The 25,778-nt window shown below is 35.9% G+C and overlaps 1 protein-coding gene across 1 annotated transcript in view; it reads right to left on the bottom strand.

The window, feature by feature from the left end:
* The window catches only part of sl (small wing phospholipase C gamma 1), a 546,737-nt gene that overhangs the window by 34,577 nt on the left and 486,382 nt on the right, over positions 1–25,778 (bottom strand). Inside the window, exon 29 of the mRNA XM_090398565.1 lies at positions 7,278–7,436. Coding sequence (XP_090254691.1) covers positions 7,278–7,436 — 159 coding nt within the window. The remainder of the gene's footprint in view (positions 1–7,277; positions 7,437–25,778) is intronic.

Here is a 25,778-nt window from a genome sequence, read left to right as displayed (position 1 = left end):
GCATATTGAACAGCTTCTCTCTCTTGGCACCTTGTCATATGCCTTTTCCAAATCGACAAAACTTAAATACAGTCTTTGTTATATTCCCGTGCTTTCTCGACTATTTGTCGTAAAGTGAAGATCTGATCCTGACAGCCTCTATTTGACCTGAATCCAGCTTGTTCTTCCACAAGTCTTCTCAACTGCTTCTCAAGTATACTTATATAGATTTTGCCAGGAACACTCAGTAGGGAAATACCTCTGTAATTCTCACATTCAGTTTTATTTCCCTTTTTATATATGGGTACTATGAGAGCTCTACTCCAATCATCGGGAATTCGTCCCTCTGTCCAGGCTTTCTGAACTATGCAGTGCAGCCACTGTAAGACTCTTATACCACTATACTTCAGCATTTCTGGTCGAATATCATCTACTCCTGCTGCTTTCCACATTTCAAGCCTTTGATGGCTTTTTCTACTTCAAGTATGGATATGTATTCCTGACTGCATGCCTGGTCAGTGTTTTTTACCACTGTGCTGTCATCACTGCTTGTTTCATTTAACAGCCTTTCAAAGTAATTACTCCATACTTCAAGGATATCTTTTTCTCCCGTTTTCATTTCACCTTTATCATCTCTAACTCCTTTTACAGCACTCTTTCCTCCATTCCTAAGCTTCTTCAACAACCTCCAGAATATCTTACCACCTTCTTGATATTATTTTCAACGTTCTTGCCAAAGTCCTCCCATGACTTTTGTTAAGCTAGTTTTACACAGTGTTTAGCATTCTTGCATTCGTCTCTGTATTCTCTAAGAGCACAAGCTGACTTATTTGACAGGAACTTTTGATATGCTTTCTTCTTTTCCTTCACTGCCTCTTTAGCTTGCTGTGTCCACCAGGGAGTTCGGATTTTTTTATTCTTGCAGACAACCTCACCATATGCCTCTCTGGCAGAATCAATCAATATTTTCTTCAGAGTTTGCCACTGAATCTCCAAGGTTTGATTCCTGTTCTCAAACTCTTTCATTTTTTCTTCAATAATCTTTGTGTATTTTAGTTTACAGTTCACATCTGAGAGCTGCTCAACTTTTATTCGCTTTAAAACTTTCTTACATGTTATTCTTTTTAATATGAAATTCAATTTTATCCTGCTCAAGACTAATTTCATACAAATTAAATCACAATACATTTTGGACAAAAGTTACAAATTTCCTAAGGATTCGCTTAGTGTAGAGAGACATTTCAGTATTTAATATATCCACACTGAACTGTGAAGCAGCTATCACAATGTCATACCAAGCTAAGCACCAAGTGATTCAGGAATTCTTGAAGCAAACTCGCCCACTCCTCCTTCAAAGCAAGGATAAGTCCTTGTTTGTTTTCTAGAGGGGAATTTCAAGCAGCAGTGGATGTCCCTATTGTGTCCTAAACGTGTTCTATGGAATTGACATCTGGGGAGCGTTTTCAATTAATATCCTCAGTCTCCAGAAGTATCTCCACTCCTCGAGTATGATGTGGTGTGGCACTGTCATTCATAAAAATGGATTCTTCACCTACAGTACCAAGGAACAATTGAACATGATGTTGAAGAACTTCATTGCACTATTGCTCATCAGTCATAGTCCCTTTTTCCAGCACTTGTAGCTCAGTGCATCCATTAAGCATAATGCCTTCCTACACCATGATATCAGCACCATTTTCACTCAGATCAAGTGTCATCTAGAATTGGAGGAAAGACTAAAATGACTCATCCGTAAAGAGTACATTACCCCGCTGGTGTCTTGTTCAATTTTTATGGATACAACGCCACTGAAAATGTGCTCTACAGCTGTGGATAAAGGGACACAGATTACAGGCCTTTGGGCATATTTGTCGCAGATGTCTTGCCACAGTTTGTCGATATATCTGTATACCTGTGCTTGAATGAAGCTGAGCTGTGGTGTGTAAATTATATTTTGCTGTTATAACCAAAAATCTGTCTTCATGGTCCATGGTAGAGCAAGAGCAACCTCTTAGCAAACATCTGGAACACATTCCACTGGTTTGGAATGCTGCCCAGAGTCTGGATACAATGCTATGTGAGATTCCAAACTCTCTGCTAATATCAGCAATTTTATGGCCTTCTTCAAGCTTTCCAATAATTCTTCTTTGAGACATTACAAAGACATTCAAGTTTGCAACTTCATGAAAAGGAGCTTCCTTCAAACCCAATTCACTTAGTGCAGCCTTTTGCCTTTTATCCTGTTGAGTGTTACCACATGACCTCTTTTGCATATGATTTGAAAATTTGAATGTATTCGCTTTCTACTCAAAATCATTAGTTATACAAGTTGCCACAAGGTGATTCGTCTGAATTTGTGGTTGTAATAGTGTTCGTCCTTAGGTTTTGGACACCAGTGTAAGAAAGTCAAGATTGTTAGTCTGCTGCCTTGGTATGATAGGACAGAATTAAGAATAAGCACCATTATTACTAAAGAATCAATGAGAAGATTGTGCAGGAGGAATGGCATGCAGTTTATAGATGTATGGAGTGAATGTGATGGACAAAAGGACTTGTATATGCCTGGTGGACTACGTTTGATTGGTTTTGAAGTTAATTTGGAGAAAATGTTGTTCAATGAATGTTTGGACGTGCAAAATCAGGGAATCTAGAAGGGGTGGGGGATGCAATCAAGCATGTGTCTGGCTCGTGTAACAAATTCTCATTTGTTCAGTATTACTAATGGGAGCACACCATATGAAGGTGAGGATTAGACATTAGGTCAAAAGCCCCAGTCGGTTCTCTGTATTTTTTAAAGATAATGTGGAGATCTTCTCCTAGTTATTTGACTTTGACCATTAGGCGACCTGCAGCAGTTACATTCATGCTTAAATCACTTGTTGAGTGTAGGCTCTTTGGAAGTGTTATTAGCAATTCCAATAAGTTTTGTCATTTAAAAAAAAAAAAATCTAACTTGCTTTGCACCTTCACTGCACCTATCTAATAAATGACAAAGCACACTCCCAAGCAATAATAGAGATCATTCCTACACACATATACACACAGTTTCATCAGATAGCATTTTTCATATTAACAGAAGTCTCCCCAAATACAATTACATCCATGTTCTGGGGAATCCTTAAATTTGGCAGATCTCTGGGGTTCTGAAGAACAGAGGTTGAGAAACACTGCTCTAGAGTTTAGTGACTTGAAAGTAACTTTTAGAATCAATATCTTAGAAAAGAAACTAAGCAATCTTTGATTTACTGATGATATTGCTATCTTCTCAGAGGAAGCAAACTGGTGGGACTTGAAATCAATTTTTTAAAAAAAAATTAAATTTATTACTAATACCTCAAAAATTCCTATTTTGCTGGATGGTATGAACACTGAATATGTGCTAGACAGCTATCTGTGACCAATAATATCCTTAACTGTAAACAAGACCTAGAAATTCAGTCCAAAGTAACTGAATCATGGAATAATTACTTGAGATTATGTTAGATTTTTGAAAAATGATTTGGTTTACCTTTCTCTTAAAAGGAAGCTGATTGATTCCATTATACTGTCTGCATTAACACAACATCTTCAACAAAAGAACTTACAGCAACGAAAATAAGCATTTTGGAAATTAAAAGACCACACACACACAGATCACAAAAGCCAAGCAGTTAAAAGAGAACTGGACTGGCCATGTAGCCATATGAAAGATGAAGCCCTTACCACAGTGTAGATGATGATCATGATATGTTTAATCTAATTAACCAATGTAGCACGTTATTAGTTCTATTAGTGTCTGAGATATCTTTGCAAGTTGGTAAGAATATTATTATTCTATCTGGATGGCTGAGGAAATATGATGATCTGAAAACCTCCCATAGTATGGAAATTAATAACCATTCTATGTGATGCTTAAAAAAAAAGTATTCGAATTAAAAATAATAAACAGAGAATTAAAACAACAACATTTCAATGGTAGTTTTGATATGTGGGAAGTTTTCGGTATTAAGATCACATTATAATATAAATAAGGAGTTTAATAAAAATAAGCAACTAAAACCTGACAAGTTTTGTACAAACAACAAAAGCCTAGTAACAATTAATTACACATATCAGATGTTTTTAATAACTTTGCAACTGTTAAATATAATTGCTAAAATTGGTAGTGGTACATAAGTTTTAGACAAATAACAAAAGCCTATTAACAATTAATTACATATATCAGATGTTTTTAATAACTTTGCAACTGTTAAATATAAATGGTAAATTCATAACTGTATGCATTTGGAACATTGCTAGTTGTTGCTATCATGTGTGCTATATCCTAAGTCTATGGCAATTAAATTTTTGATGAAAGCAGACCATACTTGATATAAAATTAAGCCTCGATTTTTATTGCATTGTGTAGCGATCCTAATCAACATGACATTTTTGTTTGTTGTCAGAGTACTTGATGGCCGGTACCGGTTGTGTGGAATGCAAGGCCTGATTTGTGTTTGCCAGTGGCATTCCATCTATTTAACCTCTGAAAGGAAAATATATACAATATATTCTTCACAAAAGAGACAAATAACCATTTACTGTATCAAGTGCAGCTATGGTACCTGCTCTCCTACCAAAAGGGATGCAGGTTCAAATATCACTATGGACATGGATGGATGATGTTTGTGAATGTCTTTAAGCAGGGGTGGGGACATTTCCTAGTGTGACACTACTAATCTTGCTTATTAACATGTCCAGGTTGGGGTGATCATAGCTTACTCACCACGAGCCCAACCATCTGTCGAGGAAAGCAAATTTACCGGAAATTTTGCTCCAGTGTTTGTTTAAGTGCAAACAAAGTTTGTGCGTGAAGTAACTTCACGACTGCACAACTCATAGAGGCTAATGGTTTCACATCACTTGCCTTAGTATCCCATAATGCAGAGCACATATCCTTACAGACATGTATAATGCTATGTATTATGGGAAGGATCACTACCAGACTGGTTTCAACCTTTATTGAGGTCTCATCAATGGGAACCAGACCAAGGAGTGATACCAAGGTTGAAGTAATGCAGAAGTCATATTTCCATATACAAGTAGCCAAAAGGTGTCACACCTTATTACTAAAATACTTTGTATTGGAGAGAGATGTTGAAAGTTTTTCCACTTGGTTATACTATAAATTAAAGAAATTACGTTCTTGGTTTAATCCTTTATCCATGTCTGGGTAGACTTTGTTTGCATACACTTGGATAAAGGATTAAACCAAAAATATAATTTCCTGGCATCTTTAATTTGTAGTATAACCAAGTGGAAAAACATTCAACATCTATTGTAACTAATCCCACATTGAGGAGAGGGGGGAATAGGTGAAAATGAATGTTTTTTCAGAATATATTAAAAAACAATAATTAAAGAGAAGGATATATTTGGTTATTAGTTACTATACTTGATTTACTAAAAGATGTAAAGAATAGCAAATATAAGGAAGAGAAAGAATAGGCATCAATAAAATACTTTCAGTACTGTAAAATTGATTATGAATAATTTACATCTGAGATATTATATTGCGGTTATGTTATAAGTATCTGGGGGTGGAGTGAAGAATATGTGATTCTATAAACTCTATATTTACATATTTGCATTTATGATAGGCATAATTAAAAAAAAAAAAAACTTATCAGAAAGGATTTGCTTGTGAAATATAAATCACTAACAGCTACTTCTTTTTCTTGCATCTGCAATATAGTGGCTGTTAGTGATTTATATTTATACCTCTGAATAAGGTACAGAGACTTTTGCAGTCTGTGTAATATATTTGTCAATAGTGCAATTAGAGACAACTGGGATAAAAATGGTACCCAATGAAACATGTCTTCTCCCACAGAAACTACGTTGCATAGACTCAAGCAAAACTCTTTGTTGTATCACCAAACAGCATGTAACTAAAAACAATTGTTCTAACATTTGTCCAAATTTTCAATGACATGAAATAAGTGTTGTTTGATTGCATTTGAAATTTTCAACGTCATTAAGACAGATCACAAACCAACTTCAAATAAGTTTCTACTGAGAGAGAGGTGCAACAAATATGCTGTATAAACTTTGTGTCAGTGAGGTCACAGCCGCACACGGAAGCGGACACACAAGAAAGCAGCAATAAAATTCTACTGAAAGGGTTGCAACTAACATGTTGTGAAAACTATGCATCAGATCTGGCCACCTGCACACAAACAGCAATGATATGTCCTGTTGGTATGATAAATGTGCGAAACACTTCCTGACTTGAACATGTTAATGAACTAAAGTGGCTTGAAAAAGTTTCATGTTTGGTCTCTAGAGCAAGGTTTCTGTATTACCTAATCTTAAGCCTACAGCACACACACAGAACTAATAGCAATGTGCTAGTGGAGTACAACTTTTCATGGTTGGGATTCACATAAAAACAAGAATAAGTGGCATACACATCTAAAGTAATAATGCATAGCCTTTTGAGAAGAAGCATGTCTCACTGCTCAAAGAACAATGGAACACGAATTCTTTGAATGGAAAAAAAAGCTCTGAACAAAGCAGGGTGGTGGTTTCATATTGGATAATAAACATAATTTAATATCTAAAGATATTCACAAACATCCATGCATCAATGGGATTTGGACCCATGTTCCACAGATCAGAGAAAATGACATCCACTTAGATGGAAAACAGAAATGTCTCAGGGCCCTAATCTCAGACATTTCTATTTTGATGCACATCAAAATTGTTTTATTTTGACAAGCGAAATCAGTATATACACTGTACTTAAAATAATAAAGTGGTCACTCACTCCTGGATGACGTGTAAGAGTGTTGTTATTAAGGATGTGGGAACTAGCATTTTTGCCTCGAGATTTGCAAATGATTGGGATGGATTGCTTCTGACAACTCATACAAATCTGTTTATATGCACTCGTTGCAAATAAACAATCTGTTTATTTGAAAAATAAACAATATAAATTAAATTTATATTTTAAGAGAGGGGATGCATAAAAGTTTAGTAACCTCTGATTTTACTCTTAATGTACTCACAGCTAAATGTGCAACTTTTAATAGACAGTGTATGTGTAAACACCTAGAAAAATATTAAAGATTTCCATTTAACTTTTGCATAATAACATTGAATTTAGGTACAATACATATCAGTATCTGCTGTTTGCAAAATATAGAACTGTCTTTATATATAAACTAATCATTACTCAATGCTGGTTTCATTAATGACATTTACCTTCCTCTAAAGTAATTCTAAAAATAGATTAGCATTTTAATTTTTTTTTAATATTTCAGTAAAATGATTCCAACCTGTTCTTAGACACATCACTGGATAAGTTCCTTGAGAAAGGAAATTGGAATCTCCAAACACATCTTCATACTGTACAGAAAACCTCAGTAAGGCAAGGTGTGGATTGCAGATATCGTACACAAAAGTCTCATCCCAATATGGATTGAAACCATTATCCTCTATGTAAATAGAAAGAAAAAAAAATTACATAAAAATTCATGTTGCATAGCAAAAGTTCCTTTAGACACATATCAAATCATTTTAAAGTTTCAATATGCATGGCACTGAAATGTTACATATTTTATCATTTACTGATGATATATGTTGTCACCTGCTTTTTTTTTTGCAAACAGAACCTATTGTTGTCATGAGAATTTGGAAACATAATTGCTCTTCTCAGATTTGCATTAAAACTGAGGTGGGCCATCATGCAAAACTATGTGATACAGAGAATTGCAAGATGATTTAAATAGACTTACAATGTGAACAAAGGATAATGGCTGCATTTAATCTGGCAAAGTGACAAAGAAAGGTTACAGATTTTGTGTGGTAAGGATTACAAGATATGCATCACATGGACATAACAGCTAAAAATTTCTGAAATTAGTGATGATTGACAGAGAGTTGAAGTTCAGAGTACACATTGCAAGAGTGGGCAGAATAGCTTAAAGAGTCACTTTGGTGCTGAAGAGCATAAGTAGAGTTAGAAAAGTTGTTATCCATCTTTATAATGTTTCACCATATCTTGACTACATTACAATATGGGCCAAAGTTTTTGGAGGATTAGGAAGTTGTGGAGAGTGTAAAAATAATCATAATTTAAAATTCTGAATATTTTTACAAATTGTTCATGTTATTACATTATTAGTTTTGGTTTCATAATACGTATTGTCGGCACTTGCAATGTGCCCGTTATAGATGTTATTTTGTCAAAATGAAATGTCAAGCACTTAAACATTTATGTATTTACTGGATTTGGAGAGCTATGCTACTTTCAGAAATTTTTACTGTAGTTTAAAATTATTAAGTGCTGTGTTTTATGAAGACATTCTCTTGTTGCTAACAGACATGTCAGCCATTATACTTAGCTTCTCGCTTGCCACTTTCATGGAGTGCGCATGCTGGCCGAGGAGTTTGATGAGTGATTGACAGCTGACATAGCTAACAGCGTTCGGGGGAAAAGGGAGAATGCTGGCCGGCAGATATTAAGGTTAGGAGGAACTTAAGTTTTTATGTGACAATCCGAGGAAAATTAATAGTAGATTCTGAAAAAGGAATTGTAGAGTTATGAGTTTTTAAAGATTAAAAACTGTCAGCAAGTGTTGGTAAATAAAGGAAGATATTGCAATCGACGTTCTAAAGGAATTTCGAAGAAAAGCTGATTGGAAGATTAATAGCAGATTCTGAAAAGGAAATTGTAGAACTGAGTTTTAAGGTGGAAGACTGTCAATAAGTATCCATAAATAAAAAAAGATATTGTTAATGAGGTTCTAAAGGAATGTTCGAGGAAACGCTGATTGGAAAGAAACTGAATGAAGTGAAAGTGTTTATACTTAGGTGAATTCAGAATATCTACACTTCGGTATCAAGAACAATTAATATGTGCTATATGAGGTCTTAACAGAGAAACTGGCTATGTACATTTTGTTATTGTGTAAACAAAGTGTTTAGTCTAGTAAAATGAGATGAATTATATGTTAAACAAATCAGTTAAACAAATCAGTAATAGATTGAGTCACAGAATGGCTGATCTCTTAACTGTAAGTTTATTTAAAAGGCCTTTAGATCCAATTAATTTGTAATTATGTAACTTTATTTGAAGTGTTAATATTGTTTGTGTTTTATTAAATGTGTTTATTTTGTATTCAGTCTTGAGTCAGTGATTTTTTTTTGGATTCTAAAAGAAAGTGTCATTGGACTAATTGGAGTGAACTCTTGTGCATATATAGGTACACTCGGAAATAAAAAAAATAATTGTTAGAAACAGAGATTAAATAATACAATTAATCTCATAACAAATAACAATGCCGCAGTCGACAGGATTCGAACATGTGTGGGGAAATCAACAAGAGAGCATTCAGGGAGAAAGGAAAGTGCTGGCCGGCAGATTTTTAGGTTAGGAGGAACTTAAGTTTTTCTGTGACAGTCCGAGGAAAATTAATAGTAGATTCCGAAAAGGGAATTGTAGAGTTATGAGTTTTTAAAGATTTAAGACTGTCAACAAGTGTTGGTAAATAAAGGAAGATATTGCAATCGACGTTCTAAAGGAATGTTCGAAGAAACACTGATTGGAAGATTAATAGCAGATTCCGAAAAGGGAATTAGAACTGAGTTTTTAAGGTGGAAGACTGTCAATAAGTATTCATAAATAAAAGAAGATATTGTTAATGATGTTCTAAAGGAATGTTTGAAGAAACGTTGATTGGAAAGAAATTGCATGAAGTGAAAGTGTTTATACTTAGGTGAATTCAGAATATCTACACTTCAGTGTCAAGAACAATTAATGAGTGCTACATGAGGCCTTAACAGAGAAACTGGCTATGTACATTTTGTTATTGTGTAAACAAAGTGTTTAGTCTAGTAAAATGAGATGAAGTATATGTTAAACAAATCAGTAATAGACTGAGTCAGAGAATGGCTGATCTCTTAACTGTAAGTTTACTTAAAAGGCCTTTGGATCCAATTAATTTTTAGTTAATTATGCAACTTTATTTGAAGTGTATATATTGTTTGTGTTTTATTAAATGTGCTTATTTTGTATTTAGTCTTGAGTCAGTGATTTTTTTTGGATTCTGAAAGAAAGAGTTAAAGTCATTGGAGTGAACCCTTGTGCATATATAGGTATACTCGGAAATATAACAATGGCAAGTTGTTATCCATCTTTATAATGTTTCGCCATATCTTGACTACATTACAATATGGTGGCCAAAGTTTATGGAGAATTAGGAAGTTGTGGGAGGATCTAGATGCAAGTGATCAAGATGCTAACAGGTCTGTTGAATGCACCTTATGAGGATAGACTGAAGATGCATGGGTTATAAAGTGTCGAAGTGGAAAAGAGGATATAACAGAAATAGGAGTTTTACAAGACTGATGACGAAGAATTTTTTTTTAATACACATAACAGATATAAAATGAATATAACAAAAAATGTTCTTATTGTTACAAGAAATAATAATTCTTAACTGCCTGTGCCAGAACCACAGACAAATACAAATTGCCACTTTTTGCAGATCCAAGTAACAACTGATTTTTTTTTAAAATACAATCTCATTCACAAAAATTTGAGGATTAGGAAGACAGAACGAATTTATTTATATTCTTAATTATAGTTGATGGGAAATGCTGATAGTAGTAATATGACCAAAAACAGTAGTAGCAGCAGGGAGAATGAATGAAGAGGATAAGTAGTGGGTATTGATGCTTTAAAGCTGGGATTATAAATTAGTAGTATGTGGTCATGTTTTCAAGAAGTAGAAGTACAGAGGTAAGCTTGGATGAAGTGTCTATGGAAAACTTTTTATTTTAACAGTGAAAGATAGCCTTTGTGGCAACATTTCTGGTTCCATAATGCTAGGCAAAAGACTGTTACAGGTTCATTTCTAGTCATTGGAGTTCACCACTGAATAGAGGATCTTTCTTTAGGTCTTTTTTTCAACGAGCTGCCAAATTAATTAATGTTTGGCATGTGGAAATAAGGTCCCCCCCACCTCCTGAAAACTAAGGTTTTCAACTCAGAAAAAAAAAAGTGATTGCATTTTTTTAGATAACAATATTAGTTGGAGTTCAGGATCATTTGATGGTGGCAATTGTCTGCCATACTCTAATTCTTATGCCTTCAAACTCACAAGCAGGCATGAGTTCTGCTGTCATTCAGACACTAGATGCCCACCTATTTCATAAAAAGGTGTTAGAGGATTTATTTCTTCTACAATAGTGATCTAAAGCATGAAGTTTTTCAACCTATAGTTATTTTAGTACTGTGGAGATAAGCAGAAAGTTCTGGAGAAAAAAAAATTGTTAAAATGGGATTTGAAGACCTTGCAGATTGTGTTAGAAAATCCAAAATTGAGTATTATGAAGGATAGCAGCAGAAGAAGAAATGAATCTGTTCTGAGTCTGAAGTTGAACTGTAAAAGGATATAGACTAGTTGCTGGATGTCTTATGAAATTAAAGGATAACAGTTGCTCAAAGATAAAGGACCACTGAGGTGATAGATAAAATTAATTTGTCAGGAATCAATATTGGCAACATGCATATACATAGAAAGAGAGGGTCTGGGAAGAGAAATTTTGTCTAAGATCTTAGTATTATCAAAATTAAGAATAGGAGTTGGGATTGATCAGAATTATAGATGAGGCAACTAAGGTCATGAAGCCTTAGAATCAGCATTCTGTCTGATAATTTTCTTCTCCAGTTTATATATTTTGAGGGCAAAAAATTCGGGAAAGGGGGAAAACCTGCCACTTCTATATGAGGTTGGCTAATTCACCTTCAACTAAAATTCCTTATAATGGTTTACATCCTAGGTATGATCTGAATCCAGATTCCAACCAAAAAGCAAACTGTTATGTTTCTCATTAATGTACTATTATGACAAAATGTACTTTCATGCTAGAAATCAGACAATTAACAATGATAGCAAATCCTAGTAAGGATTGGTGGAAGTTTATTTTCCACTTGGTCAGACTATAATAAATTTAGTTCAATCCTTTATCCAAGTGTGAGCAAACAAAGTTTGCACCTGAAGTATCTTCAGGCCTGAGGCAACTTGTGGTAAAGGTGGACCAAGCTCTCATCACTCCATGTCTCAGTATCTGTGCTTTGTATTATGAGAGATACTGAGACAAGGAGCGATGAGAGCTTGGTCCACCTTTACCACGAGTTGCCTCAATCTTGAAGATACTTTAGGTGCAAACTTTGTTTGCTCTACACTTGGATAAAGGATTAAACTAAATTTATTAGTCTAACCAAGTGAAAAATAAACTCCCAACATATATCTCTAAATCCAGAGTAATTTAATAATAAGGTGGTACACCTTTTGGCAACTCGTATAGGTAAATATGACCTCTCCATTGCTTCTGCCTTAGTATACTACCTCTGGGTCTGGCTCCCACTGATGAGACCTCAATAAAGGTCGAAACCAGTCTGTGTAGTGGCCCTTCCCATAATGCATAGCATTATACATGTCTGCAAGGAGATGTGCTTTGCATTATGGGAGATACTGAGACAAGGAGTGATGAGAGCTTGGTCCACCTTTACCACGAGTTGCCTCAGTCCTGAAGATACTTCAAGCGCAAACTTTGTTTGCTTACACTTGGATAAAGGATTAAACTAAACTTATTCTAGTAAAGATTGTAAATGCTTAAAGAGTACATCCACAAGTCTTTTATTTTTTCCCCCAATAATCTTAACTAGATTCACAGAATCTCTAGTGGAATTATAGTGGGGGAAGGACATTTTTTCCATCAAACCTTGAACTTGTCTTACTTGTCCTAGGTGAAAATAAATTTAAAACATGTTAATCCGTTTTTCATTTATGCAGTTCAGACACATACAGTAATCTATCATTTATCTGATCACATTAGCATGGCAATTTGCCATTCTGATAACTGAAGTGCAATTACATGATGCTGTACCAGAAGTCAGTTGACATGTAAGGGTCATTGTTTTGAAGGTTAGATAAGCAGTAGATTAATGTTGGAAGTTTATTTTGCACTTGGTTAGACTATAATAAATTTAGTTTAATCCTTTATCCAAGTGTAAGCAAACAAAGTTTGCACCTGTTTGCACCAAAGGTGGACCAAGCTCTCATCAATTGCTATGAGTTGCCAAGGGATGTACAACCTAACCTCAGTCCTGAAGATATTTTCAGGCGCAACTTTGTTGCTTACACTTGGATAAAGGATTAAACTAAATTTATTATAGTCTAACCAAGTGCAAAATAAACTTCTAACATCTTTCTCTAAATCCAGAGCAATTTAATAATAAGGTGGTATACCGGTTGGCAACTCGTACGGGTAAATATGACCTCTCCATTGCTTCTGCCTTAGTATCACCACTCTGGGTCTGCCTATCACTGACGAGACCTCAATAAAGGTCGAAACCGGTCTGGGTAGTAGCCCCTCCCTTAATGCATAGCAGTATACATGTCTGCAAGGAGATGTGCTTTGCATTATGGGAGATATTGAGACAAGGAGTTGAAAGTTTATTTTTCACTTGGTTAGAGTATAATAAATTTAGTTTAATCCTTTATCCAAGTGTGAGCAAACAAAGTTTGTGCCTGAAAGTATCTTCAGGACTGGGGTAAGGCGGTACAACACCTTACACATCTCCTTGCGGATATAGACACATCCGCAAGGAGATGTGTTTTGCATTATCTCAGTATCTCCCATAATACAAAACACATCTCCTTGCAGATATGTCTAATGTTATGCATTAAGGTAAGGGCCACAACCCAGACTAGTTTCTACCTTTATTGAGGTCTCTTCAGTGGGAGCCAGGCCCAAGTGGAGATACCAAGGTTGAAACTAGTCTGGGTTGTGGCCCTTCCCCTTAATGCATAACATTAGACATATCCGCAAGGAGATGTGTTTTGCATTATGGGAGATACTGAGATAGGAGTGTTGGTAGTTTGCTCCACCTTTGCAAGGAGTGACCTGGTGTTGTACCACCTTACCCCAGTCCTGAAGATACTTTCAGGCACAAACTTGTTTGCTCACACTTGGATAAAGGATTAAACTAAATTTATTATGAGACAAGGAGTGACGAGATCTTGGTCCACCTTTGCTACGAGTTGCACCACCTTACCTCAGTCCTGAAGATATTTTCAGGAGCAAAGTTTGTTTGCTTACACTTGGATAAAGGATTAAACCAAATTTATTATAATAGATTAATGTATTTTTGTTTTATCTGATTTTTACTTCAAATGGTCCTACCTTTCTGATTGCACATTACATTTGATGCTAAATGGATCTTAATTCTCAAAATTAGTTAGCAAATGCTAGATATATTACAGGGCACCATTATTTCACATAACGTTTCTTTCTCCAGTTGTTTACAAATCCAATCCTCAGTTTTGCTGATGATTTGTTTTTCTTTATACTATACAAATAAGCAAAACTTCAGGAATAATTACCAGTGCATCCTTAAATGTTGATCTTCAAGCCATTCTTCAGTGGGTTCTGAAAATCTCTAAAAATAGCCTCACACATATATACGAGGGTGGTCTGAAAAGTTCTCAGCCTAACAATGAAAAAAACAAATTTATAAATTTTAAAATTATTTTTATTTTTCAACACAATCTCCCTTAAGACTAATACATTTATTCCAGCAATGCTCCAGTAAAGATTGTAGTGGTTCTCAGTAAGATATGCAAAATACCCCTCTACAGCTGCAATCACCTCTTGATTCGAAGAAAAACGCTGACCACCGAGGAAGATTTTTAGTTTTGGGAAGAGACAGAAGTCAGAGGAACCAAATCTGGGGAATAGGGTGGATGTTCCAACAATTCATAGTGCAGATCCCTTAACTTTCCTATTGCCAACATACTTTTGTGGGCAGGTGCATTGTCCTGATGAAAGATGATTTTTTTTCTTCTGCAAACCGGGTCTTATCTCAAGAATTTTTTCTTCTAGACTGGTTAAAAGATCGGAATAATATTCCCGGTTTTTGTTTTATTCTTTTCAAGATAATTAATAAACAAAATGCTAAAGCATACCAAAACTCCGATGCCATGACCTTTCCTGCTGATGGAACTGACTTTGTCTTTGATACTGAATAATTGGCTTCTGTCAACTGTTTTGACAGCTGTTTGGATTCTGGTGTGTAATGGTGAATCCAAGTCTCATTACATAGTAATAAATTGATGCACAAAATCAGTTTTATTCTTGTTAAAACACTCCAAGCACTGTTCAGAGATTTTCATGCGAGTGCGTTTTTGATTTGCTGTGAGCAAGCATGGCACCCATCTTGCGCAAAGCTTTTTCATTTGCAATTCTTCATGCAAAATATATCCTACGCGTTCTTTTGAAATGCCTATAGTCTCAGCAATTTCACGCACTTTGATTCGCCGGTCATCCAATACCATATCGTACACTTGATCAATGATTTCTGGTTTTGTTACACTTTTTGGACGTCCTTCACGTGGATCATCTTTAAGGCTGGTACAGCTACGTTTAAACTCGGCAGCCCATTTCTTAATTGTTGAAAACTAAGGAGAAGGGTGCCCATAAACTTTTATGAACTTTGAATGAATTTCTTTTGGTGTTAAACCTTCTTTTACAAAGAATTTTATAACCGCACAATACTCAATTTTATCCATTTCAAGGGATACAGACAATGCTTTTGCTTCAGACAGCTTTATAAAACAACTACTTGATAGAATGACTTGCAATTTCACATGGATGCTTATGACAGATGTACCAACTTAGAAAAAAAAAAATCTCTTGGCGATAGTGTTGCCATCTATGGTCGAGGCAGAGAACTTTTCAGACCACCCAGGTACATACAAGTTGCTATAGGTCTGAGAGCTTATCTTTAGAATCAGCGTCAGCTATGAAGCACTCCCTCAACCTAAAGCAGAATGGTTGCATTAATTTGCCAAAGATCTGGGAGACAGTTATTCTGAGATCAGACAGCCTGATTTCTCCAAATTATGGAGAAGTTGAGCTATGGTTATCCACCCCACAGAGGGCATTACCATGTTAGGACATGATTTCAGTTTCAGTTTGAATTATTTCTAAAATGATTTAGTTCTGGTTCTGTGCTTGTCACATTATAATGGATTGATTGGACTTGAGGCCGAACGTACAAAGAAACTGCTGGATTATGGATAATTATTGAACAGATGGCTCACCAATTTAGGGCTATTGGCAGAAAGTTTTTATTTATTTATACTGGGGGGGGGGAGGCTATGCCTCCCCTGGCGACTACGGCACCCAACCTCCTGAGTTCTGGATTGGTAGGCCTGTTCTCCTTGAATTCTGATGACTCGACACTCAGGGTAGCCCCTGAGTTTCAAAATGTTTCAAAAAACGTGACATAAAAAGGCTTATCATTTTATATATATAGGATAGATATATTTTAATTTAGGGAAACTAGGCTTCTGAGTAAAGCTGTATGTTTCTTAAACTATGGTGCACTGAATACTATTTATTTTGGATTATTTATAGTTTAACATTTCAATCTACTATGTGACCCCAAGAAGGTGAGCCATGCAGCAGAACAGGGGAATATAAAATTGTTGCTTCAGTATGATAGAGTTGAGCTGAGGAGGACCATAATAGCAAACGAGTCAATGTGCAGGTTATGCAGAAGGAATTTCTGAATGTGTAGAGTAACTTTGACAGACAAATGACTTATACAAGAAGAATGGTTTGAATGGATTTGGTGTTCAGAGTTGGGAAAAAGAATTGTTGAATGAAGTGAAAGTGGATGTACACAATAAGGGAAACCAGAGCTTTTAGTTGTAGTTTCCCTGATTATGCACATCCACTTTAACTTCATTTGACAGTTCTTTTTCTTTGCACCCTAGAATAGGATAGTTAGTATTACAGTGGTGGAGCTAAGGGACTATTGCACTTCATGTACACTAATGCTAAGAGCATTCGGAACAAGGGGGAGAAGTTTTTGGCATTGGTTACTTCATCCCGGACAAAGATAATTGGCATTAGTGAGACATAGCTGACAAAAGATACTTAGTGGGATAGAATATGAAGAAAACAGGGTTTTTGGAGAGAACTGAGTGAAAGAATGGGGGGGGGGAATATTATTGATGATAGCTGATGAACTGCAACCAAAGAGTAGAAGTTCAACTGTAGGCCAGTGAAAACAGAACATTCGAGGCCATCTGGTGTGACACAGTACCCAGAAAACAAAATATACAGTTGACTATTTCTATAGACCAGAGGATGTTAATTATTATAGGGAACTTCAATATAAATTGGAAGGAGGAGAGAGCACATGGTTGGAAGGAAATGGAATTTGTGCACTTACTAAGAAATAAGCATGTGAAAGAATGCACTAAAGGTTTGAGAGTGCTAGATCTAGTAATACTTTCTGATACTAGATCTAGTATCAGAAAATTTGTCTATAACCAATATGATCACATTGCCACCAATTTGGTGAAAGTGATCAATGGTGTGTTGACCTGGAAAGTGGTTAAATGTGTGGAATTTTAAGTTAAAATGGGGTATATGTGGAATTACAGGACTGGGAAGCATGACAAACTTAGGAAATTGCTTGAATCAGTGCCACGGCATGTGAGACTGAAAGGGCTAGAGTTAATAGTGCATGGGAAGTGATAAAGGGGTGTTTGAGAGAAGTAATAGCAGACTGCATACCTAGAGTAAGGAGAATTAATCAAGTGGGAGTTAAATAGATGAATATCATAATCAACCTGGAGCTACAAAAAAAAAAAAAAAATAAAAAAATGTGGAGGGAATTCAAGGAGAAAGGTAACTAGTAGGCACATGAGAGGTACAAAACACAGGTCAGAAGGGTAATCAGTGTAGCAAGAAAGGCAATTAGCAGTGGCCAAAGATAATCCCAAAGAGTTCTTTCAGTATGTTGCAAGTAAAGAAGAATGTTCATGACAGAATGATTTTAATGAATGCCAAAGGTAGGGAGATAACTGAGTCAAGCAAAATACTGCAAAAGTATATCACCCAGGCAGAGACATATTGCAGTAACCAGAGGCAAATGCTCACATGGAAACTGAGGTAAATGAACTGGAGGTACATAGTATATTACAGAACTCTGAAGTGAATACAGCTATCGGATTAGTTATACCAACTAGAGTTTTATTTGAAGGCTAAGGAACTGTTAGTGCCCTTGGCAACATTGTTTAATCTAAGTCTGGAGAGAAAGGGAAACAGTTCCATTGCATAAAGGAGGCTCCAAGACTGATCTAGAAAATTAATGACCAATCAACTGGAGAAGTTGGTCAGGAGCAAAATACTGGAAGAATGGATAGACAGAAAGAGGATAGGATATGGGGAGGGGGGGGGGAACAACATGGGTTTTGTGAAGGGTAGGTTGTGCCTGAGTAACTTGCTCACATTTTCTAATACAGTGACAGCTGCATTAGAAAATGTTTAATAAATTTTAATAAAGGTAATTAGGTTTACACTGATACTGAGACTTTGCAAATGTTTCTGACATGATACTGCATGGAATTCTAATTAATAAAGATGTAAAAATAATCATAATTTAAAATTATGAATCTTTTTACAATTGTTTATCTATGTTACTGTATTTATTAGTTTTGCTTTCATAACACATATGATCAGCACTTGCAATATGTCCATTATTGATATGATAAAATGAAATGTAAAGCATTTGAGATTTGATGTACTTATTAGATTCTGATAGTTCGTAATAATTTCAATCTTTATTATAATATATTTCACAATTTTTAAGTATTCAGATATATCATTCTTTGTAAAGATATTCTCTTTTCACTAATGACGACAATATATAAGCCATAAGTAATCTAACTTCTCGCTTGCCGTTTACGTGTGTATGCTCACGAAGAAGATTGATGGGTGATTGAGAGAGAGAGAGTATTTAGTACTGGGGTAACAAGAAAAACAAGAAGAGAGAGAGAATTGAAATTTGAGAATGGTGACCAGAGAATTTCATCCTTTTTAGGAAGATTTTAAGAAAATGTGACAGTCAGGAATATATTAATAGAAGATTCCAAAAAAGGAATTATAGCAAAGCCGATCCTTTAACTGGAAGATCTAAGGCTGTCAACAAGTGATTAGGAAATATAAAAGAAGATAACTGACTTCAGATTCTAATTCAACGTTTGAAGAAATGCTATATGAAAGTTTTGTCTTCTGTCTAAAGGACACTGAATCTGTTTATTACTCTATTAGAAGAAGTGACAGAAATTAATAAAAATCTGAAACTGTAAAATGGCTTAACATGAAGCGCCCTACTTAGATATGTTGTTTATGAAATAGTAGAAGAAACTGTCTTTCTCTGGTAAAAAATTGGAATAGAGAAGAGAAGGAATAGAGATCTGCAAGTAGTCCAACTGTGTCATGTAGACTGCAGACAGGAGCATACAAAAGAACATGCAAGTAGATTATCATGTCTATACACGAATGCTAGGAGTATCAGAAACAAAGGGGTAGAGTTTGTTGCCTTAGTCAATATGTTGGGACCTCAGATTGTAGGCATTAGTGAGACCTGGCTATCAGAATCAGACATACTAACTGGTATCGAGTATAATGAGTACACTATTTTTAAGAAGGATAGAGAGGATAGGAGAGGAGGAGGCATGCTGCTAATGATATTGGATGACTTGAATCCAGTTAGAGTTGAGATCTATGATTGTAGTACTACTATTAACAGTATTTCATGTGGCAATGAGTTTGAAGCCATCTGGTGCGAAGTGAAATCTAACAAGATCAATTACATAGTGTGATGTTGTTACAGATGTGGTGGATCGGCTGCTAGTGATGAAATATATCACCAAATAGATAAGATGAGAGCGAAAAGCGTTATCATAATGGGAGACTTTAATTATTCAAATATTGACTGGGTAGCAGTAGAATTGCATTAGAAGAATGAAAATGCATTTATTGAGCTGTTGTAGGACAACTTCCTCAAGCAGCATGTGACAGAAGGAACGAGGTCAAAGAGTGTTAGATTTGATTATAGTGTCAGAGGGTGTTTCAATTAAAGATGTAACTATTCTGCCTCCAGTTGGCAGAGCGGATCATGAGGTACTCACTTGGGAAGTGACTAAGTTTATGAATGTTCCATTCAGAAAAGGTTACATGCTGTGAACTAAAGCAGGAAATTATGACCAACTAAGGAGTATACGGTATATCTCTTTCCTTCTCTATTCCAATTTTAGTACCAGAGAAAGATAGTTTCTTCTACCATTTCATAAACAACATATCTAAGTAGAGCTCTCCATGTTAAGCCAATTTACCATAAGTTCAGTGGAATGGGATTTACTGATGGATGGGAAGAATATCGACAGTGCATGGGAAGCATTTAAACAATATTTAAATGATACGATATCAGAGTGTGTCATGAGAGTTTGAAGAATAAATAGGGTAGGAGTCAAATGGATGTGTAATCTTATTAAGCAAAAGATTAGAAAGAAAAGTATGACGTGGAAGGAATGCCATATAAATAAGGATGACGTGCATTATGAAAATTATAAGCAGCAGGCTAGAATAGTCACAACTGTTGTACAGAAAGCAGTATGTATATGAAAAGAAACTGGCTCTGTGTGCTAAAGACAACCCACAAGAATTCTGCTGATAGGCTGCAAGTAAAAGAAAGAGTAACTCTTCTAAATGCAGATGGCATGAGGGTTACAGATGCAAAAGAGGTTGTTCAACTAATGAGTGTCCATTTTGCTAAAAGCTATCAACCTGGTGTATGCAACATGGAGCTTACTGCTACCTCTTCATTGGATGAAGAAACTCAGGTGTACGAGGACGAGGTATTAGAGCTTTTGCAAACTGAATAAAAAATCAGCAATAGGGACTGATGGGATATCAGCACGTGCTAAAAGAGTGTTCAGCTGAACTGCTATTACTTTGACCAGGTTGTTTAATATGAGTCTCAGAACAGGGAAGATAAGGTAGGAATTTAAAGAATGTATTGTAATTCCATTGCACAAGGGTGGGGCAAAGATCAAAGATCAACTGTCGACCAATTAGTATCTGAAGAGTGGTGGTGAAGATTTTGGAAAAATTGGTTAGGACTCGCATTCAGAAATGGGTTGACAGTGAATTTCTACTTTGCAATGAGCAACATGGGTTTACTAAGGGAAGGTCACGTTTTAGCAACTTGCTCACATTCTATAACAATGTTATCATTGAACTTTACAAGGGGAATGGATACGCTATGATACTTTTGGATTTTGATAAGGCTTTTGACAGAATACAGCATGGTAGACTGTTGCATAAATTGGAGAATATGGTTTGGATTATAGAATATTAGTGTGGAAAAGAGGATGGCTGACTGACAGATAACAAAAAGTGGTATATGGAGGATGTGAGTCTGCAAGATTTAAGGTAACTAGTGGTGTACCACTGTTATTCAATCTATACATTAATGATATTGGGAAGGATTTGACATGTGTCATACAGCTATTTGCTGATGATGCAAAGATAGGTAGGGTAATCAGGAATGCTGCTGCTGACATGTAGTACTTGCAGAATGATTTGAATAGGCTGGAATTGTGGGCACGGGGAAAATGGTTGCCAGTAAATGTAAAGTCATTCACTTCGGCATGATTAGATATCCAATGTCATATTATATTGGTGGGATTATGCTTGAAGAAACTGATGAGGCTAGAGATCTTGGAGTCTTAGTAGATAGGAAGTTGAAGTTCAGGGCCATGTAGCAAAGATTGTAAATACAACTCGAAAAATAATTGCAATGAAGAAATGAACATTCACAGTAAAGATAAGAATGTCATTTTCCCTCTATACAAGGCCTTGATAAGACCTCACTTAGAGTATTGTATGCAGGCTGGTCTCCTGGTTTCCATTGTGATTCTGACAGTGGAAAGAGTGCAAAGGAGAGTGTTAAAAAGGATATGATTATTGTAGAATATTGATTATGATGAGAGATTGAAAATTTGTAGACTGCAGGCGCTAGCAAACAGGAGAAAGGTGGGGAGGTGCTACACTTTCAACAAACTGAAAGTGCAGCAATATGCTCACTCTATTCCTCTCCCTTCATTGGTAATTTATATATAGAATCATTTGAATCCAGGACCCTCTCGCTTTCTTCTTCTACAGTATTTCCTGACAGTATAGAATTCAGACAGATATGATGGACTAATCTGGTCAGGAAAAGTGGAAATAAACAATACATCTGGAACGAACATTTAAGAGCACGTGTAGCTCAGTGGAAGTGGTGTTTGCGCTCCTTAGCACTAAATTGACCGAAGAAAGAGTGTCGTGAGTGCAATTCTAGTTACCAACTAGAACTTTTTCCAAGGATATATTGGAGTATTGCTAAGGTAGCTCATAAGATTACTTGGCTATTGAAGAACACATTAATAAGTCTGGACTATTAATCACCAGATGTGGGTGACCAGAAGTCACCCACATCTGGACTACTGCGCTCAAGTCTGGTCCCCCCGGGTTTCTTGGAGATGAGGAAGCAGTGGAGAGGATTCAGATGTGAGTGACCTGTGGCATGTTCCCTATCATGACAGATTGAAGGTATGTGGATTGCAGAAGTTAGTTGGTAGGAGATATGATAGGAAAAGTTGCTTAAAGGGTTTTATAGGATTGATGCAAGGGAAATGTCTCAGCACTTGGCTAGAGGGGCCAGAACAAGGGGTTGAATAAAGGGTGAATGAATGGAATGGGTTGCCAGAGTCAGTTGTGAGTGCTTGTCTGTTAATGGATTCAAGGGGAGATACGATAGACTGTGTGGATAGATTGGATCTCCTGTGTTGAGTCTTCAGACTCCATGGAGGTGCCCATACAATAATAATAATCATCGCCACTAAATTTGCTTCCCCTCCAACCCAAAGTATGGTTGAGTATATAGACAATATCCTTGCAATCTGGATGCATGGCCCACAGTCTCTCTCTAACTTTTTACATTTCACCAACAATATCCATCCTCAAATTAGTTTCACTGTGGAAAAGGGAACTCTAGCCTTCATGGATATTTTAGTTAGAAGGCAAGCAGATGGGTACCTCGTGAGTTTAGCTTACTGTAAGCCCACATGCAAGCATGTGCGCACAAGCAAATACCTACACGTGACTTTGCATCGCCATCTTTCCCAGGGAATTTTCAAAACTTTAACCTCTTAGGGAAGAACGAATTTTGTCCTCGGGACGAGCACTGTACTTGCAACAACAGGCTCTTCTCTCATCATTACAACAAGATGGATAGAGCAAAACAATCCATTGCCAAACTTCTTAAAAAGAACAACAAACCCCCCCACCTTCCCAAACCATATACATACACCTTATTATTTTTACCTTACATTAAAGGTACAACAGATAAACTGGGTTCCTCCAGAAAAAATACATAATCAGAACAGTATAACCAAACCTCTAAACAAAGTGTCTACTTTTCTGAGACAAATGAAGGATTTACCAGGACCCTCTCTCCTCAGGTGTCTACAGTATTCCCTGACAGTGTGGAATTCAGTATTTCAGACAGATATGATGGACTACCTTGGTCAGAAAAGGTGAACATAAACAATACATTTGGAATGAACAATCAAAAAGTAGACTATCACAATATGCCTTAGAGAACAATTACTTCATCAGATGGAAGAAAGTCAGGCTACTTCACAAATCCCCAATTAGCAAACTGTAACAGAGCCAATGCTATGGCCCTGCATAGATTTTGGTGAACTACCGTATATACACCCATCAGAATTAATAACAGGAATCAGCATGAAGCATGCCACTGGTGCTCTCTATATCAATTTGTTTTGTGTCTTTACTGAGTGTGTATTGTTCAAGTGCCTCTGATAATGCTAGCTTGAGCTAGTGAAATGTTGGCTTGTAAATAATTAATTTTACTCAGTAAGTAATTTATTTGGCATTCTGGTTCCTATATAGTTTTCTGTTCCAGAAACTTCAACATGAATCATAGGTTGGATATACGCTACTTCCATGTGTTGGGATAAGTGCTAGCCAAGATTGAAGAGATGACAAGTGTTAACTCTGAAGCGCAACATATGATTACTATTGGAGTGAGGCCTTTGGGACCAGATTTTTTTTGTGTATCTAGGTTATTTAGTATTCAGAAACCCAGCTGGTTTTTGACAATGCGCTTCAGCTGTAAAGATCTGAGTTCAAATTCCATACAGGATGTGAAGAAGAACCTATATCAGCACTTTTCAACTGAAGATGAATTAGCTAATCTCATACAGATATAGCAGAGTTTTTTTCCCCCCGTTTGGGAAATTCAGGTTTTTCATCCAGCAATATGGCAAATGCTGGAGAACAATACAGAGTATATTTATAGGCACAGGACTAACTACCTTATCTTAGAATTATGATTAAGATGAGTTAGCTATAACAATAGGAGTGACCTGATGAGCGATATCCAATTGATTATTATTTTCAAATCTGATTATTCTAAGCCATAAAAAGTGAAAAGAATGTTTCAACAGAATCCCCTACAGGATGACCATCTGAATGGAGACATTTTATTGATTCGTTAAAATCCAGTCTGAAAGCCGTTCTTCACAATGAGGCTTATATCCATCCATCCCAGTAGCCCATTCAGTTACTATGAAGGAAACATACAAAAACATGAAAATATTGCTGGGAAACATTAATTTTGATGCCCACAAATGGAATATCTGTGCTGATCTTAAAGTCATTGGCATTTTGTTTGGATTACAAATAGTATACACTAAGTACTGTTGCTTCCTATGTGAATGGGACAGCAGGACCAGGAGTAGTCATTATGTTGCTAGACAGTGGCCTTTGCATACACATTTCACATCTAGAGAAAAGAATGTTAAACAAAGACAGAAAAAAAATCTGTCACCACTTCATATCAAACTTGGACTGGTGAAAAACTTTGTGAAAGCAATGAATCAGGAAGAAGCAGAGTTTCAGTATTTTAAACAAAAATTTCCAAAAATAAGTAATGCAAAAGTAATTAGACTGTTAATAATGAATAACCCAAATTTAAATTCTTAACCAAAAGGAAGCTAATACATGGAAAGTAACACATTTTAAGTTAGTTGCAGAAAACTTTTTGGGCAACCACAAATCTTCACATTACAAAGAAATTGTTTCTATTCTCAAAGCATATCATGATATGGGATGCAAGATGTCTCTGAAAATACACTTTCTGGACTTAAATCTAGACTTTTTCCCAGAAAATCTCGGGTCCAAAAGTGATGAACATGGCGAGAGGTTTCATCATCAAGTTATGAGGATGGAAGGCAGGTATAAGGGGAAGTGGAGTCGTGTGCTATGTTAGCTGATTACTGTTGGGGGTCTGAAACAGGAAACACCAAGTTCATCTTATAAACAGGTGTTAGGACAGTCATTCTGCAAATATAATATTGTTAATAGTGTTAATATCATGAATGTTTCTCATGATAGGAAAAAATTAAAAACATATTTTAAATCAGCATGAGAAGTTGAGTAAAAATCACACACAGCTTGAAAGGAAACAAAAAAAAAAAGTTAAAATTTGTAGGACAGTTAATTATTATTAACAATAATAATAAACATTCTTATCCCTCAACTGTGTATCTATATATACATTGAGGGGAAGAGAAAGATATGGCATTATTGCTCACAACTAATATCCATTAACTGTGATATTATCACCAGGAATTTTTCCTTTTGATGACTTTAATTATTATTATTATTACCAGAGTTTAATTATCTCTGGTAATAATAATTCTTATTACAGGCTACTCCATAGAGTCCTTAGACTCATTGTGGGAGGCCCTCTACACATTATGCCAAACACTATTCAACATCTGAGCAGTAGTGAGAAAACTAGTGGTCATCCCTGGAAACTGAACAAGGTGTTA

The sequence above is a fragment of the Typopeltis vanoorti genome, chromosome 9, assembly GCF_054136105.1.
Source record: "Typopeltis vanoorti isolate ZY-2024b chromosome 9, IOZ_Tvanoo_1.0, whole genome shotgun sequence".
Classification (NCBI taxonomy): Eukaryota; Metazoa; Arthropoda; class Arachnida; order Uropygi; family Thelyphonidae; genus Typopeltis; species Typopeltis vanoorti.
The sequence above is the reverse complement of the archived record's forward strand: the minus strand, read 5'-3'. Positions and strand labels throughout refer to the sequence as shown.